Source organism: Silurus aristotelis (assembly GCF_946808225.1).
Source record: "Silurus aristotelis genome assembly, chromosome: 15".
Classification (NCBI taxonomy): Eukaryota; Metazoa; Chordata; class Actinopteri; order Siluriformes; family Siluridae; genus Silurus; species Silurus aristotelis.
The window spans coordinates 15,954,132-15,971,728 of record NC_139588.1 but is presented as its reverse complement, the minus strand read 5'-3'; the positions used below and the strand labels follow the sequence as shown (position 1 = coordinate 15,971,728).

The 17,597-nt window shown below is 36.7% G+C and overlaps 1 protein-coding gene across 2 annotated transcripts in view; it reads right to left on the bottom strand.

The window, feature by feature from the left end:
• The window catches only part of LOC310737716 (MAM domain-containing glycosylphosphatidylinositol anchor protein 2), a 194,891-nt gene that overhangs the window by 116,604 nt on the left and 60,690 nt on the right, over positions 1 to 17,597 (bottom strand). For both annotated transcript variants that reach the window (XR_014536877.1, XM_083562244.1), the window contains exon 2: positions 14,963 to 15,102. Coding sequence is in view for 1 of the 2 variants with exons in the window: in XM_083562244.1 (XP_083418370.1) it covers positions 14,963 to 15,102 (140 nt within the window). In the remaining variant the exon portion in view is untranslated. The remainder of the gene's footprint in view (positions 1 to 14,962; positions 15,103 to 17,597) is intronic.

Here is a 17,597-nt window from a genome sequence, read left to right as displayed (position 1 = left end):
AAAAATCAACCCTCCCCCGCAATTTTCACACCTTTTTGTATTGTTTGCTTGTTTTGGTTTTTTCCTTCCTTGCAAAAATTCCCTTGTCATTTTATATACTGCCTAATCCCTTAATTCTCCCTTAGTGAAATCTTAGATTTGATTTTCTGTATTCTTAGCTTTGTATTAATTTAATTGATGTTTCCAGTATTCATCTTAGTTTGTGCTATGTCTACAATTTTATCCGTGCAAAATATTCCTATTTTCTCTTACTGCATCTTTACGAACGAGTTTCCTGTCCTGAACTTTTTCTAAATCAAATCTTGCCTATATTTTAACTACAAGCTTCCTTAGCACTTCCTGTATGTTTGTCCTGTACTGAACATCTCATACCACTTGTTTTCATCAACTAACAATGTATAAGTTCTGTGACTGATGCTTCATTGCTCTTCTCTTTTTTAAGATTTTGTAGACAGACAGACAGACAGACAGACAGACAGACAGACAGACAGACAGACAGACAGACAGACAGACAGACAGACAGACAGACAGATAGATAGATAGATAGATAGATAGATGTATTTTTTATTTATTTTTTTCCCTCCTACTTATAATTCTACTTTGATTATATGGATTATATGTGCATGAATGTAGTTTGATTATAGTTAAAGCACATTCTTTTTTCACCCTACAATGACAATAGTAACACAGAAATAATTTTGTAAGTTTTACATTTTCGCGTGACATTTACTCTTGCCAGCAGTCGACAGAGATCAGTTTTCTTGGTGTTAGATCGTGTTTTTGGTGTTTCAAATTCCAATTTCAGCTCTTGTCTCTTTTTCTTTTTATCAGCGTCACCGGAACACTAAAACAGAACCCTACAAACCTACCAAGCAACTAAAAACCACAAGCCTATCACTAAACTATCCATCCAGCTTATTCAACCCTTTCTTTACACCATGCTCTTTAAAATTGAGGGTTTTTTTTCACCTCAGCATAGCTCGCTTAGTTATATTATGCATGTGTGAGACTGGCAGGTCACAGCTGGAGACTCTTTGTCCAGCTGCAATACAGCATTCAGCAACATGTACTATAATTCCAACACGCTGCAACAATCAGTCATCAAGCTACTGATTGAGTATAGGTGTGCTCTATTACACACAAACCCTGATAACACTTTATAATAAAGGTTCCTATATTATTTATAAAGAAAAAATTGTTCATGAACAAATGGCAAAGTAGTCATTCAGTTCCTGTATTTTTCCTCTGACTGAGTCAGAAGAATCCATCCAAAATTGTTCACTGGGTGGAGGAGAAGGCAGGGTAACATGCTAACCAAGCTAGGTAACCAGGTAAGCAACTAAACAGGCATTCAATTTAATTTTGCAGATTCTAATTCTATGAGGAATTAGCAAAACTGTTTTTTTGGAGTGTATTTTGCTGTTCAGCTGTTAAATATTTAATCGAAAATAAGGAGTGTATCGAAAATCAAAGTTTGAAGAGACTCGGGAATAGAAAGATTTTAACGCTGGATTTAGCTAATGTGCTCTCATATTATTTTGACTGACTTTCCGCTCCAAAATGGTCCAACAAGAACTTGGCCGGTTGTGACATGATAGAGACACTGAATATCAGAGCATTTGTGTCATTTGTAGACATGTAAAAAGGTCATTTTAAAATAATTAGGTAGGGAAAGCAGTCCCTCCACAATGACTTATTTTTTTTTTTTTTTTTACCTTATTTATTTGACCAAAGTTAATTATTAGTACTTTTACTGAAGTTACTATCTTTTGTAGTCTTTCCACTGTGTATATATAAAGTACCCACATTATATAACACTTTATTGATCCAAGCAGAAGTTAGAAATTGCGCCTTAAGACTCTCAAGTCTTGGCCCAAGCAGTGGATGATTTCAAGACAGACAGTCAGTAAGATGAATTCATCAGTTCTTTTTAAATCTTCACCACATCACCCCTGTAAATAACACTTCCTACACACAGCTAACTATGGAAATTCAATGTCACTTGGGGTTGGAATGTTGTGTGTAAAGATTTCTTAAAACCAGTTAGAGCTGATTGATGCACTGAAACGCCTGTGAACCACAGTGTACAGGTGTCTTAAAAATAGTATGTGCATACAAACACTTTCGACATCTCTTGAAGCCTCAATTTTTGAGTCATTCAAAAACCCATTATAAACTGCTATGGCTCTTATTACCCTATAGATGCTCTTGGAGTGTTCTGCACTTTTCTGTGACTCACTTTCTTCTGTGGTGGATGGTTCCACATGAACACTATATTTACATTCGCTTCACCCTTGCTTCAGTGTATGATCTCACTTGGATAGACTGTAATCATATATTTCTGTGTGCTTTTTCCAGGACTCATATTCACTATAAAGTGTATTTAGAGTTAAGTGAGCGTGGTGAGAATTTAATTCAAAAATTCAGACATAACTATTGCTACCGTAATTTCCGGACTATAAAGCGCACCCATATATAAGCCGCACCCACTGATTTTTACAAATATTTTTATTTTTGACATAAATTAACCTGTAAATAAAGCCGCAGGTGTCTACACAATTGAACTTCACACAGGCTTTAACGAAAGACACGTTACGCACGGTGTAACAGGTGAAATATGTTGCGCATCCTTTAGGAGCATAGCGGTATTTTGGGAATAGCATGCCACTGCATTTTTTTCCGGTATTACTGCGTGTGTGCAAGACGAAGATTATGTGTTTATTATTTTCTGATGCTCATTTCTAACCCGTTATGCTGTTGCCAAGAAAAATAAAAAAACACGAGTTTTGGAAACCTGTCTGTGCTTATATGATTTCTGTTGCAACTGGAGTTAGCGAGCTCCTCTTTACCCAGACTCAACGCGTTACAACGGCTTGTATCTAAACAGTAGCCTACCAAGTAAGTCATTGTTTACTGTCTTCCTCCTTCCTTTTACAACTATTTCTCTCTCGAAAGTTTTTCTTTTGGCATCGTCGTGCGTTTAAAAAAATACTTTTTTTCTCCCGATATCCTCCTCAAAACACAGGTGAGGTACGTTTTTTTGTTTCCGTTCGGAAATTTCATTGGTCTAATGTTATATGTTGTGGGGTTCAGTTATATTGGCTTGAAGTTTGTGAAACCGGGAAAAACCCAGGAAAAATTCATAAATACGCCGCTTCATTGTTTAAGCAGCGAGGTTCAGAACGTGGAAAAAAAGTAGCGTCTTATAGTCCGAAAAATACGGGATTTGCATGAGTTAAACAAGCATGTTTAAGTTTGTAATAATTTGGATTAATACATTTTTTTATCAATCAAAAAAATTTATTATTTCGTCCACGCTACTGTCTGAGAGTTGGTGTCATTTCATTTCATTTTTCATTTCATCTCATTTTTTCATTATTGTGCATCCAGATATATATATATATAGGTGTTAGCTACACACATAATGTGTATAAATTGAATAAAAATTATTGAAACCTAGTGTATGCATGGGTGTAATCAGACTCTGACTATCTCACACGACTCCTGCATAAATATTCATGGACCTTTCTATTTAAAGCCCCAGTACAGGTATACTGAACAGCCTGTCAACACGGTTAGTACTGCCTGATGTACGGTGTCACTCAAAAGTCTGGTTTGCCTTTTGAGTTTGATTTCTTTTAAGGTTTTTTTCTCATATGATCTCAGTATTTTCTTGCCACTGTTGCCTCTGGCTTGCTCATTAGAGATTTAAATCTACGTCTAGATTTCTATAATGCTTCTCTGTGGCACTGTCTACAAATAAAAGTGAACTGAGCTGAACTGCACTATCCAATCTGGTTTAACTCTCAGCAGAGGTGAAACACAGTGCAATGCTAAGAAGACATATCAACCAGTGTTCCTGTATTGTTCACAACCAGGGAAATCTAAGGGTTTGACAGCAAAGATGAAAACATTGTCAGTAGGACATCTAATTGATATGCTGCGCCTGGCTGCAGTGATGCAGCCTACACATGCCAAGACACGAACGGTGAGTAAATCTCTTCCGCTACCCACTGAGATGACTCCTTACCAAAGGTCACCACTGCTTTCTGACTACAATGCTCCCACCACCTTACAAAGACAATGTGACAAGTAAAGCAAGGGAATACTACAGCGAAAATGCATGTTAAAATCTCCAATAAGAGTTATAAGTAAACAGTTAATGAAACAAAAATCGATCATTTATAGGCAGTCATGTGCAACTGCTTTATCGATCCTGGGTTGTTGGTCCTGGTTTATTTCTAGAAACAGTGATAGCAGGCTGTAATATTAGATGCGGGTTAAAAAAACAACAACCTAATAATAGATAACAGACTTTTAAGATTGAGCAATAAATTATATCACACTGTGTCATTAATGTGTTTTCCTCCAAACAGCACACAGAACAATTACAGATGTGTGCAATGTGTGCTTAGTTTATTTTTAGATTCTGATTCTTAAGGGCATTTAGGAGAAAAGAAGGACAGTTGCTGCTGGTGGTATGTTACAGACACGTCATTGGGCTGAAAAAATACTCTATTAGCAGACATCCGAACTAATTTGGGAGTGTTTATACTCTGTGTGATCACCTGACACTGATTGGCTGCGTCAGTCTAGAAAGAAATCAGCCCTAGCCCTATTCCTCATATCAGCTTGTGCAGCCCGTTCTTCTTATAGCCACTGGTGGTTGTGTGGGGTTTTTTTATATGGCAAAAATATATATAACTTTGTCTTTTATACCAGCCACACCTGCCTAGAACACTGTGTCCAAAGAAGGAGCACAACCTGTATAGAAAATTAAGAGACACCAAAACCACGTCTTCCATTAGGTGGCAATATACTTGTATTTGTGAATTAGAATATACAACAGAAAATACACACCAACACAGGCAGTAATGCAAGCTCAGGACTGGACCCCAAACCCTGGAGCTGTAAGGCACAGACACTACAGGATACACCGCTTCACTTTTATCAGAGAAATAGGGATATTTGAATATTGTGTATAGTTTGTGTTGTTTTTTCCTACAATAAAAAGTCTTTATTTCACAACTGTCTAAAAAAAATAACTGCAATTAACAGAGTAAAGGAAAGCCAAATTGAAAGTTGTTAAATAAAACTGAGACAAATTAAAAATAGACAAACACAAGGCCAAAAATTTTTTATTCTGGCCAAGCTGCAATTATCAAAGAATAAACAGTGACTCTCACACCATTGGCTGCTTTTAGTGGGAACATGGCATGGGATTTCACACATTCTTGTCATCAAGAGCCTCCGTGTAACTTTGGCTGGCTGAATGTGTTCATAATGAGTGTTTGAAAAAGAGAGACCAGCTAAAAAATTCCAAAATGGCTGTGATGGTCCACAGTAAGAGAGAAAGGAAGGAGTGTTGTTTTGCTGCATAGGCAGCTGCAAAGACTGACTTGATGGCTTTGTAGCCTTGTTTGCTCTTGAGCCAGCAGCACGGAGCTGTGCAAGCTCTACCCTCTGTGTCCACTAATTGCTGTCCGCTGACCCGCTGCTCTCCACTGCTTGAACCTGGCTGACAATTGAAACAGGGATGCAGGGTGTTTACCCAGAGTGCTGCAGTGTAGTTACACTATGCCCTCAAACGTTCCATGTGGGGTAGATGAATAGAAAAAAAAAAAGAGATGGAGAGAACAAACAGATGTCCCTTTTTCAGAGTGTCAAAAAAAAAAAGAATTGTCCATTATTCAGAGTGCCTTATTTCTTAATTTGTGAGAGTAGGTATGAATACCAGGGATGACATATGCACTGTTTTCTACATGCCTCACAAAATTGTTGTATAATCGTAGAAAATGATTAATAATGATTATTGATGATTATGAAAAGATGATTAATAATTTAAAATAGCAAAAAGTAGGCTTGTGTGCAATATGCCATTGACCTATAATGCCGCATACCCATCTCTGATTGATGATAGTATAACCCACGGCTTTGAAGGCTGTAGGATACGTGTGAGGTGTACATTGCTGCAGCAATGCTGAGAAAAAAAAGGACGCGTGGGCCAAACATACGTAACAGCATTACAGCAAAAAAAAAAAAAAAAAACATTTTTAAGGTTTTATTTTCTTATTAAGCCTCTGTTGATGTTTAATGAGCAAAGTCCTTCATGGAATTATCTGTTTGGCAGAAAAAACGAAGCAAAGATGCTGCAGAGAAAGTTATTGCTCAAAGCATCCCCTACCTCACCGCCGCTGCTCTCGCCCTCGCCCAATGAAATTTTTTTAACCGTTTTTTTTTTTTTTTTTTTTGCTGAAGTTTATTATACAATAAATGCTTACATACTTGAATTCAGTTCATTTTGCAAAAATTATTAAATGTGTTTAACCTTTTTTATGGAAGGTTACAAATGATTTGGCTGGTGTGGGAGTGGAGCATTGTGGTGGGTGACAATAGGAATCTTGCCCAGGGTGCCTGTGGCTACTCGATCAGAAACACTATTTGTACTGTGCATGTGCACAAACGCGCCTACATCCTGTCTAAAGTATGTCGAAACAATTTACAGCAGTTTTGGCATGTTTATAATACTGTACTGGTGGACACTACATGATCTGTACTGGAAATAGTTCTTTAATAGTGATTCTCTTAAAAGAAATACACATGCGCTGTACAGTACAAAATTGTGTTTCCTGTACAGAAACGGCCCTGCACACATTGTAAGCTGTTATGTATACGACTGCCAAATCTGTAAAAGGGAAAATAATAGAATGAAATAACCACCATATTACCCCAAACCTGTACAAATGAACACTGTTTCAGAGTGCTATACAGTAACCTAAGGTTTTAAGCAGAGGTAGAACCTATAGAAACCTATATAGTGACATCTTTTTTCTTGTGAATGACTTTTATTGAAAATGAAATTATTGTGGAAATATCTTTGCACAATATCTTTTTATTCTCCAGCTTGTATTATTGTTTTTCAACCTTTGGTTATTGAACCACTGTACAGATAGCAGGAGCTGGCAACAGTTGTCTAGGTGATCATTGTCAAGGGGTGGTAAATACCAGGATCGCCATTCAGTATGAAATAAAGCTGCTCCATTATGTTACTACAAGTTACAAGTTCTATGCAGACTAAAAGGAGACATAATCTGAAGCGAGGATGGTTCACACAGTTAGTCAAAATAATGGCTACAGGTGGACTGGAGAATCTGAATTGTTCTAACGTACTGTATAAATAATTGTGGGAATTTGTGGGACCCCTGCAATCGACTGGTATCCTCTGCAGGCCTTTTTCTCACCTCACACATAAGATTCCAAAGAGAATCTCTGGATCCAAAGTAACACTGACCAGAGTAAAGAAAATAGTAAAAATGTACCAATAACAAAGTAGTTAATTAAATGTTTGTTCATTAAGCAATGAACAAAGGTTCTTACTTTCTATTGTTATTCATGCAGTAATTCTCAGAATGTTCCAATAATTATAATTAAAACCATAAAAAGAAATTCGTGTTTAAACCTAATTAAAATATGTTTATATAATCCCACGAATTGTAATGTTCAGTTTAATGGTTTAATGGAATTTTCAGTCTTGTAACCTACACTCAGAGGCTGAAGATCACACAGAGTTCCACTGCTCTCAGCCAAGAACAGGAAGCTCTGACTACACAGTGGGAACAGACTCACTATAAACTGGGCAGTTAGAGTGGAAAAACATGACCTGGTCTAAAGAATCTTGATTTCTGTTCGGAAACGCAGATGCTAGGGTCAGAATTTGGCATCAAAAGCATGATTTTATTGACCGAACATGCCTTGTGTCAGCAGTTCAGGCTGGTGGTGTTGGTGTAATAGTGTGGGGAATGTTTTCTTGGCATATACCAATCTAGCACTTGAAGTCAACACTATAAGTGTATCATTTTTGACCACATGCATGTCTTTATGACCACAATTTATATTATAATGGCTACTTCCAGCATGATAATACACTGGTCCTTACCAGTTATCAAATCTGAATCAAGCAGTTCACCCACTTGCAGACATGAAAATGCAGCTTTCCATGACACCATGGACCATAAACTTAGAGGAATTTATTTAACACTATTTGGAATCCATGCCATGAATATATGTGCCTGTTCTTAAAGGGATACCAAATATTATAAGCAGCACCGTTGAAACTGCCCTGTGTATATGGATGGCTTTCCTAATAAAATGGTGGATGAGTGTATATAGTTTGCACTGGTGTCTGTAGTCTGAATGTCTTTTGATTACATCAAGTTCAGGTGAAAATAAACCAACTTTACAAAAAAACTCCTGCTGTTTGGGTTGCCATTAGTACATGTTATATATCTTAATCTATTACGATGGTGTGGAAGCAGGAAAAATAAACCCCACTTCACCATGCAGTGAGCATTCTATATGGATATTTTTTTTGTATTGTATTTTTAATGATAGACATAGCCACAAAGCAGTTTTCCAGGAAAAAGAAGATTAAAAATTGATATTGATACTGATACTGTATATCTCGGTTCAGCCATGTACTATTTGCAGAAAGAACAAAACCTTTCGAAGATCATGTCTTGTCAAAATTGAGGCCAACAAAAATGATCTAGCCTAACTCCTACTGTGATTCTCATCAACACCCTGAGCTCTGACTCTAGCTGTCCTCAGGAGAGCCTTAGTTCCTTCCTCTAACCTGCTGCTGTAGTAGTAACATGTCTTCAGATGTCCTGCTGGGCACAATAGAGGACATCTAACAACAGCTCTGACTCTGACCGTGTAACCAGGCAACACAAAAATAACATAAATGCACATAACACATGACCTGATTACAAAATACATATGGTATTACAGGATAGTACAGTGGAACCCGGTTATGTCGATGTCCTAGGTGGTCGCCAAAAAGCATCGTGGTAACCGATGATGGAGAAAAACGAAAATCAAAATGGCGGCAATATATTTACGTGCTTGAAATTTCTTTATGTACATGATGTGCGTTAATAAATGAGAATGTGCATGCACGTGTTTTTGGAGGGTTTTTTTTACACAACAGCGTTGCCGCGATTTGTTTGATGAAGGCATGCTATAAAAATACATACAGTACATGTTTATCTGTCATGAATCCACCTGCCACGCCCCCTTCAGCCCCCTTCAGCGTGTCAGGTGTTTTCTCGGCCGCTTTCTCTGAAGCTCCCGGCTTCAATCGCGCACATCTGGTGCTCGTTGAGCATCATCACCAGCTCCTATTTACACTTCCACACTCTCACTGTCCATTATTGTTGGTATATGTTGTTTCACGGCGGTCGTTGTTGTCGCTCATGCGTATCCCGGTACGTGTCTTCCCACCGGCACTCTCTCAACGGCTGCTCTTTTCTTCCCAAAGCGCACCGTGGATTCCCCCCAAACCCCCCTATATAGAAGGACATAAAAAAGTCGACATAACCGATTAAAAAAATGCTTAGACAAAGCGAGAATTTGGCGGTTCCACTTCAAAAACGTCGACTTAACCTTTAATCGGTCCTTGGGGTCTATATGACCCCAATCGACATTTCCTTGATTAAAAAAAAGGGTTCCCTTCATCTGAGTGGAATAATATTTTGTGACTTTTCCTACATAATCTATCTATACACACAAAAAAAAACTGGGCTTGATTCGGTTGTTCTGAAGGTATGTAAAAAAACTTTTTACACTTCTGGTCTTCGGGGTCAATATGACCCCACATTGAAATGAATGGGAAATGTGAAAAAAACTAAATATTTTTTCTTCATTTGTCAAAAAAAAATCTATAAATCCAGCATAAATCAGAAATTTAGATCATCATTTAAGTGATTTTTTCATAAAAATTTTATATTTCATATGCAAGCTTATGGTGTAGTTGAGGAATTGTGTGGTAAATAGGTACAAAAGTACTTCATATCTCCCAAAACACAGCATTAATGAATAGATGAGAAGTAAACAAAAAAATATATATATTATTTGTATAATTAAACATTTTTATTTTTTGTATAATTTCTCTATCAATTGTTGGGGTCATATAGACCCCAAAGACCAGATTTGTAAACAGGAAACGAAGACCTTATGAGGGTTAATATGGTTGTCGAGTTAACCGAGGTCGAGATAAGTGGGTTCCACTGTATATGCATTGCATTATTCATTCACATAAGCTTATAAGTGGAGAAAAATAGAACGCAATTTTATCTTTTTGGTAAACATGTTTTTTTTTTTAGTAAACATCCACTTTGGAAGGCCACAGCTTGTAATGAAAGCTGCCACAGACACTGGCCAGGTTCCTGAAGCTCAATCTAAGAATGACCACCCAAGGGAGCCTGGCTAATTGTGGCAGCATATTGAAAAACATGAAAAGAATTAAATGCTAGCAAAAGTGCCAACCACAGTTCTATTTACAGCACAAACATCCCATGTGCTGCTCATGCTACAGTATTTTATGCACATTCATTCAGAAAAACTGGGTCTGTTCCCTCATAACACAGTGGGAGATTAATAGTTTGAAAATATAATATAAAAGGCTAGTGTTTAAAACTATTGCTGTAATGGACATAATGGATGATTCTTTCTGCACTTAATTGTCATTGGCCCACATATTACTAAATCTGGAGTTCTAAATCTTTGGTAAAAATCTTAAGCTTGGCTCTGTTTATTGGACAGGCATTAAATGGCCCATGGATATCTTAAAGTGACAAAGTGAGGAGACAAACTAAAATAGTTTTTTCATCTTAACTAGAATTATATCTACATTTATGTTGACCATTAATGTTAGAAATTAAGAAGTCAGTAGAACCCTGGGCAAATTGTCATATTTAGGTTCTCTTGTTTAAATTATTTCTGTGCCCCACCAACTATGGTCCCAAATGTAACAAACAATTCAGAGTTATTGATAAACACTAATGCATGCTGTTGTGTGCCATTTCTTTGCCATCCAGCTGCTTTTAAAGGGCTTTTATCTGCCCACTGTTGTGCTGCAATAATCAACACAGTCACCATTTTGTAAGAATTGTGGCCAGCAAAAGTGAGCAAGAAGCTAGCCTCTAACTCCTACTGTGGTTCTAAACGACACTACTAGCTCTAAGTCTAGCTGTCCTTGAGTAAGCCTTAGCAGAAGCACTGACTTGCTGTTGCAGTAGGTGTTCCGAAGAGGACATTGAAAAAAGTGATGACCACAGTTGACATGCTAACCTTTGAATACCTTTTGGAATCCTTTGCAGTTCATTTTACAGTTTTTTACACCTTGGTCAGAATTTTAATCCTCACTGGAGTTTTATAAATGTCTTTACTATACTAGAAATACTGTCCTTTGTTCAGTCCTGATTACTAGTCTCGGATTACTTACCATAATAAGATTCAAGACTGAACTGAAACAGGTCCCTTGATAGAAGAAGGAGGTTCAGATTTTCTTTATTTATTACATTCTTAAATATTTTAGTATGCCTTTTATTTAGCATTTTTACACACCACTGTTTTATAATTAATAACAAAATTATCACAACCTTTGAAAGACCCTGTGCACCATTAATAGTTTTAATACTTATGGTATGCATTTCATCCACACCATTATACTTGAATTAAATGCTTGTATATGAGACAACAGTTTACGTATAATCTAAATATAGACTGAGATATGAGTGTAACATTTCACAAGGCAGAAAATGTGAGAAAAAAAATTGAAACAATGTGGTGATGTTTATCACCTGAAACTCACTACTCATTCTGCTTCTGATTCAGTAACTTCTCACTTTTGTATTTTTACCTCCAAAGTGCTGTCAGTCAGGATTCAAACATACTCGATATGGTGTTACAAAGTCAAATCTATTCTAAAAAAATGAGAACATCTCCACCTGATTGGACAAATGCTTTTCTGTTGAATCTCTATTATTATAAATATATTAGTATAAGCAGTGTGTATTCACAAAGATGCTCATGCTCATTCAGAAATGAATGGGAAAGTATTGGACCTTATGCATTGATCTTTTCTGATAAAAAAAAATAAATAAAAACAACTCAAAGTAAAACATGATATTTTATTTTCATTTCTTTAAAATAAATCCTTGCACTTATATTATCTTATCTTGCACATCATAATGAGGCAGTATTCGTTCAATTTTGTGGTGGTTCACTGAAAAGGAAAACAGTCTTTTCTTTCTGTATGTTCAACAAGAAATTGGATTTTAATGATGATATAAATGTAATATGAGTGCGTAAATGATTTGTTGGGTTTTTATACCGGGTGAACGGGAAACAAAACCTCATTCAATACATGCTGGATAGGATTCCAGCAGTCCAATATAGGGCATGATGTACACACACACACACGCACACACACACACACACACACACACTCACACCAATCCACATACTGCCATGCTTTAATGAGAAAACTGTAGAACCCCTGTGGAAACCCACATAATGCATGTGAGCTTTCTATAGACAGTAACCTGAGCTCAGCACTGAATTGAGAGTCCTGGAGCTTTGAGGTAGAAATGCTACACAACTCATACAGCTCTTGTGAAATTAGAGGGTAATTACATGGCCATGCTCTCCATTACTGCTGTCAGAAAAAGTAAGCTACAGTACATGCATAAATATGCCCCACAAAGCCATTTTGTTTTAGAGAAAGTACCTTATATAGATAAGAAAATAGTGCTTTCCTCAGAAACAACTTAGGCCATTTTTGGAACTGAAGCCTTCTTACACAAGAAATAAGTCAGAATAGAATATTTCGTAGCGTGAATATGTTTTAAACTACAAAAATGAAATACAATATAGGAATAACAACAATTCGAAATTGTAATGCCATTGGGCCAAAAGCATAACACAGCTGAATAAATGCTTGCGTTTCCTTAGTAAGCTGTTAATTAAACATGTTATGAAATAACATGAATATAAAATCTGATTGATCTAATTAGATAATATGTAAAATGTAAATATTTTTTGCTAATAAATCATACCTCCCAAGTAAAAAAGCAAGATGCGACTGGTTGATTTCTGTCACTACTCAAATGCATTTAAGGTTATTGTGGTGAACAGCCAGAAGCCTCATTTTGCTGTTAAGTACCTTAATAATTTTATTTCATAGAAAACACTCTTGAACTCTTCATTACTCCTTGAAATTTTAATTGAGAAGGGAAAGATCTAACCTACCATCAAGGAAATAAAATCTCAAAAAATTTAAACATTGAAACATTGAAACTAATTCAAGAGGTTTCACCTTTTTAAATGGAATTAAAGAGTCAATATCTTTGATGCATGAGAAACCAGGGCAAGTGTGTACAAATTAATGGGGTGTTTATTGATCAAAGGCATATTAAATATTAATTTAGGTAAATAAACTCAATTCCCATGACACTAACAGGTCTCATTTCATTTATAAAATCTAACTAAATACATTTGATATTAAAAAAATGCTCTTGGTATGTTAGGAAAGATTTTTTTTTTTTATAAGCTTTAAATTAATGTAAGATTCCTCAAAATGGAGCTATCAGATACAATGATACATGCCTGTAAATTAAATGTATCCACACCCTTTAGACAAATCAGGTTTGATCATTCAGCCACACTTGGCTATAATTATGTATAATATTCAGTTTTTTTCATCATGCCATAATGTAGCTCATGTGTCCTTCATTGCAATGAGGGCTGGTAATAAAAATAGTAGCACACATGCATGATTCAGGCAGTTCAGCATAAGACAGCACTCTGCAGCCTGTGTGATTAGTTGCCTGCAGCGCTGTTCAGTAGAGGGCAAAAAAAGAACTAGTAGCTTGCGTTATGGCTGTGTTTCATCGGCAGAGCAAATTTCTCATAGGGAAAATATGACTAAGACACCAAAACCTTAAGCTATTTTTATAAGGAGAAAAGAGAGGGCACACTTTGTGATCATTATGTGTGTATGTATGTATGTATGTATGTGTGTATGTATGTATGTATGTATATATACAAATATCTGTACATTCTACTTGAATTTTCCTACCAGGCTCGTTACCTTTTTTTTTTTTTTTGCACAGCTTTTTCAATTTACCACTTGTGCATCATTCCCTGGCACTACAGACGTAGGCTAGTTTACGACGCTAACAACGAGCAAAGCAGAAGGCAACAAGAAGTATGGGGCTAATTATTTTCCCATCTTTGCTTGTGTTCTATATGGTGGTTGTTCAGCCTGGATGCATTCATTAGGTAACTACTGTAAATTTGAAATTTGAAAATGCAGTTAGTAGTACAAAGTTTTACTTAAATACATGTCAAAGCCCAAATTTCTTTACTTTTACTTGAGTGGAAAAGTATAATCAGTAATTCAGATTTTACAGAGTGTGCACTTTGCCACCTCTGCACAAATAAAAAAACACTAAAACATGGAACAACGTAATCCGTGAAGAATATTTTCTTCAACAGTGATGTGTACTTGTCAAGTAAGCAACAGAAGAAACTCTTCCGCTTGACTTAGCTCCAGCAAATGGATTTATTCTGGGTTAGTGGTGTTTATCCGGTTCATTTTGTGGCCACGGTCAACTGGGAAATATGTGAGGAGCAAACCCAGTGCACCAGAATGGATTAGAGCACAGAGCCGTTTCTCCCAGCAGCACTCTGCCTCTCCTGGGGAAACCTGGGAGATGATGAGCATTAAAACTGCGCCTGGCTTGTTTAAAGCATTCATAAATAAAAGTGACACCTCCATTTACCTTAAAGTCTTAATTGGCCAGATTTGGCATGGAATGCAGATGTGGAAGAGAGGGGGTTGAGATAGCTGAAATAAATTGACTGCGGTTTAACATACAGAGATTGATTTTGCCGAGCAATAAGGTAAAGAAAGGCCCTTAAGCACGTGTTTAGTGTGTTTAGAAATGTGTTACATAACAGACAAGTGAAACTATAAGTTCAGTGTGTTTGTATCCACATTTAAATTTTTTTTCTATCTGGATGCAGTGTCTACTATGTATTCTGTATATTGTATCTCGCTCAATTCTTTCATTATTGAAGAAAGCTGAAATATGGCTGCTGAGGAAAGGAAGCTCACCTGTGGCCTCGGGTGTCCAGTCACCAGACACGTGAGCTCCAGGGTCTCACCCTCCCGAATAGTGTATACTCTCTCTGTGTAGCGCTCTTCCTCCACATTACACGCATGACCCGAGTGCACAATCCGGACAGTAGGGGGTGCTGTGGACAGAACGCATGCAAAAGGTAAAATGTCACTAATGGAAATCCATAAAAATGATTACTGAAGTCTAAAGATTTTAAACCTATGTGCTTAACCTATGTCATAAAGTAATAAGGATGTGTTCAATCCTAATGGATCTTGTAAAAGCTTTCCTGTTCTGATAACTCAATGTTGGTCGGTTGGTTTTAACTTAATTACGTACAGAAATTCAGTTTGACTCAAACAATGTATGGTTATTGGTTTTCTGTCAAATTAGAGATTCTGAACTACCTAAAAAAGACCTAAAATACTTTGTAATTTTTCATAAATTGGTCCAAATAGAAGCCTGAAAAGTAAGAAACCCTTCATTTGCTGCACGCCTTCAAATAACTATTCTATTAAAACCAAGGTCGAAGGAGAAGAAGCAGGATTACATCCATTCTAAGTTTTTTTTACAGCTATTTTATGAATTTAAAAAATGAAATAATTCACAGCGATATGCTAATACCGACAGTGCTTTCATGTCTTGCCAAAATTACAGTAATTACAAGATGACAACTTGGAGCTGTTAATCTCCTTGGACACAGAATTGAGTTACTATGGAAACCCAAACAACACCAGACTTGTTTTGTGAATAAAAGGCTAAACTACACTGTGCTATTTTTTTCACGAGGTTAATATAAAAAAATAGTTCAAACAAACATAGAATTAAATCTATCCCATATTCACTTAGCTTTCTTTTACTGTGGAAGCCTTGTGCCATTTTTCACTATCAGGTGAGACTTTTCAGAACATTCAGTGCCCCCCCAATTACCCCAAACTGGTAATTATGGGTTTAACAAAGATGTGTACAATTCTTACAAATTAGTAGTTTATAAACTCTGTAATTCCCACATAATATGAACACATTCTTATCCTCAGATGATACTGGAAACAGTAAAGACAGAAAGGGAAACTGTACTGTACTTCTGTGCTTCAGTCTCATAATGTCATGTCGTAAAATGAACAATTTAAAGTAATGAATGCAAACAAAAACAAACGTAAGCAAATCATATGCTCACTACCAAAAATAATAAACTGGAAGAGCAACATACAACAGATCGAATACACACAATAAAGCCATATTGCAGATTTTTCTTCAGAATTCTTCTCTAAGATAAAGAGATATGGCATGGAACTCAATTATAAAGTAATGAATTTCTCAAAGCAGCGGTTTGCTGATGTATTTCAGTCAAGTAGTTCACAAAAAAAATCACCAGGACCAAAAAAGCTGCTAAAAGATTTGCGATAAAACTCGTGAGCGCTTCAGTCTCATGGTAAAACAGATGCATGAAGAGTCTCATGTTAGCTTGCGAACAGTGCCATAACATCCTTTTTTGTGCTTTTTGTGTATTTTAAGACTAAATCATGGGTCATAAAGTGGTTAAAGATAATACGGAATGACAAGTACCAAGGTATTAATGTATATGGATGAAAGTATTGGGAAAACTGGCTATCCTTATGTGGTTCTTCCTCAAACTGTTAGCACAATGTTGGAGGCACACAAAATGTATAGTAAGTTTGTGGATGTGGTCGCATAACATTTTCCCTTCACTTGAACTAGGAGATCCAAACGTGTTCCAGCATGACAATGCCCCTGTACACTAAACACGATCCAAGAAGATATTGTTTACATGTATGGAGAGGAAGATCTTGAGTAACATGCTGCAGAGCTCTGGCCTCGAACCTTGTGTACACCTTTGGGATGAATTGGAACACTGACTGCACCCCAGTCCTCCTCACCCTAAATCAGTACCTAGCATCACTAACACCTTTGTAGCTGAATGAGCACAAATATAAACTTTCCGATTACATAGCATCTCTGGATGTTTTTTCTCTCAGTGTGTACAGCAGTCAAAGACCTTGGTGTGATTATTGACTCTAGTCTTTCCTTTGAGGCTCAAGTGAATAATATTACCAGGTTCGCCTTCTTTCACCTTAGAAATATTGCTAAAATTAGAAATATGATGTCGTTACAGGATGCAGAAAAACTAGATAATGCTTTTGTTGCATCTAGATTAGACTACTGTAACGCTTTACTGTCTGGGTGTTTGAGTAAGTGCGTAAAAAAGCTTCAGTTAGTTCAGAATGCAGCAGCAAGGGTCCATACTAGATCTAAAAAATATGACCAAAGCACCCCTGTTTTAATCAGTCTACACTGGCTCCCAATTACATCCCGCATTGATTATAAAATACTACTACTGATGTATAAAGCACTTAACGGTCTCGCGCTGCAGTATCTGAGTGAACTTCTGTACCAGTATGATCCTCCATGCCTACTTAGATTAAAAGGTGCAGGCTATTTGTTGGTACCTCAAATAATACAGCAGGCTACAGCAGGGGGCAGATCTTTCTCTTATAAAGCCCTACAGTTATGCAGCTTTCCAATCTCCCAAGTGTTTGGGACTCAGACACAGTCTCAGTGTTCAAGTCGAGACTGAAATTGTATTTATTTAGTCGTTTATCAGTAGATTTT